This window comes from Otolemur garnettii, unplaced genomic scaffold (assembly GCF_000181295.1).
Source record: "Otolemur garnettii isolate 467f Iridium unplaced genomic scaffold, OtoGar3 scaffold00559, whole genome shotgun sequence".
NCBI classification, from domain to species: Eukaryota; Metazoa; Chordata; class Mammalia; order Primates; family Galagidae; genus Otolemur; species Otolemur garnettii.
The window spans coordinates 2,004-3,217 of NW_003852954.1; the positions used below are offsets into that span (position 1 = coordinate 2,004).

General features: G+C 39.8%; 1 protein-coding gene across 1 annotated transcript in view; it reads right to left on the reverse strand.

Moving 5' to 3' along the window:
- LOC105888423 (pregnancy zone protein-like) overlaps positions 1–1,214 on the reverse strand; it is a gene marked incomplete at its 3' end in the record, with an annotated part of 20,640 nt that overhangs the window by 1,715 nt on the left and 17,711 nt on the right. The window contains exon 5 of the mRNA XM_012814022.2: positions 3–221. Coding sequence (XP_012669476.2) covers positions 3–221 — 219 coding nt within the window. The remainder of the gene's footprint in view (positions 1–2; positions 222–1,214) is intronic.

The following is a 1,214-nucleotide window of genomic DNA, read 5'->3' on the forward strand; positions in this document are numbered from 1 at the left end:
ACCTGAAGGTACACACATCCTGACCCTGAGACCGTGGTGTTGTATTCCCCTGGAATCTCTGGTAACCTGACCTCCTGCAGCAGCAGACGGTTGGCATCATCTACTTGGAATTCTTTGGAGAAAGCATCTGAAGATTTGACAGTGACCAAAGCTGCTTTCTCATTTTTAGTGAAAGTTGCTGCTCCATATTTGGAGAGGGCTTGGAGAGCGACCACTGTGTCCTAAAAAACAAAAGATAGATGCAGAAATCATAGGAGAGGAAGGCAGCAAAATCACATGAGATGTATATTATAATGAGTGACACTATCTGCTTTCAGAATTTCTTAGTCATAAGCATAGTCCATTATCTCAATTTCGTTTCAGTTCAGATCTAGTTATTAATGATGAACTATTCTAGGTACTTTTGCAGGAAATAAAAAGTTTCTTCGTACAGGTAGTTTACCATATACATGTGGAAATAAGACTTAAATACTTGATACAAAGGGAGGTTACTTCAATTACTTATAAATTATGTAACAATATTTGTCATGAAAATTCAGAGAAGGAAGAGGAAACTGTGGACTAGAATAGTAAGAGAGGATTGTCTCTGAATAATGAGAAGGGTTTATAGAGACAGTAGAGAGGCATCCAGAAGTGCCAGGGTGAGGAATGTTCCATGTGACGACATGAAAATGACAGTGAGGCAACTCGAGAAACTTCAAAGGTCTTTACCAAATTAGATTGGTGCATTCATATTTACTGGGTAGAGGACATATTTGAGGTCAGATATCCAATACTTTTAGGCTTCAGGTAAAAACAAGATTTCCTTTCAAAGGGAAGTAATTTCATGAAAACATTGCTTTGGGAAATTGACCTACTGTTGGGGGGGTCCGCTTAAGGACAGAAGATATGAGAGTGTATAAAAGACATAACAGTAGTCTACACAGAAAAAAATAGGGCTGGTGACAGAGGGATGGAGAGGGTGTGAATTAGAAATGCAAACCATTCAATTATTCATTCATTCATTAATGTACTAGTCAATTCATACATATTAATACATTTATATTTCCTCCTAGAGCGTCTCCACAGACCTGAGTGGAGGAGAAACCACCATGGGGGTTTTGCTGCTTGGTAATCCACTTCACAATGCGTGATGCCTTGGAGAGGTCCCCTGAAGATGGGGCAGGCTGGACAGTAAGATAGGCAAGGAGCACGTAAGATGTCATCTCCACTTC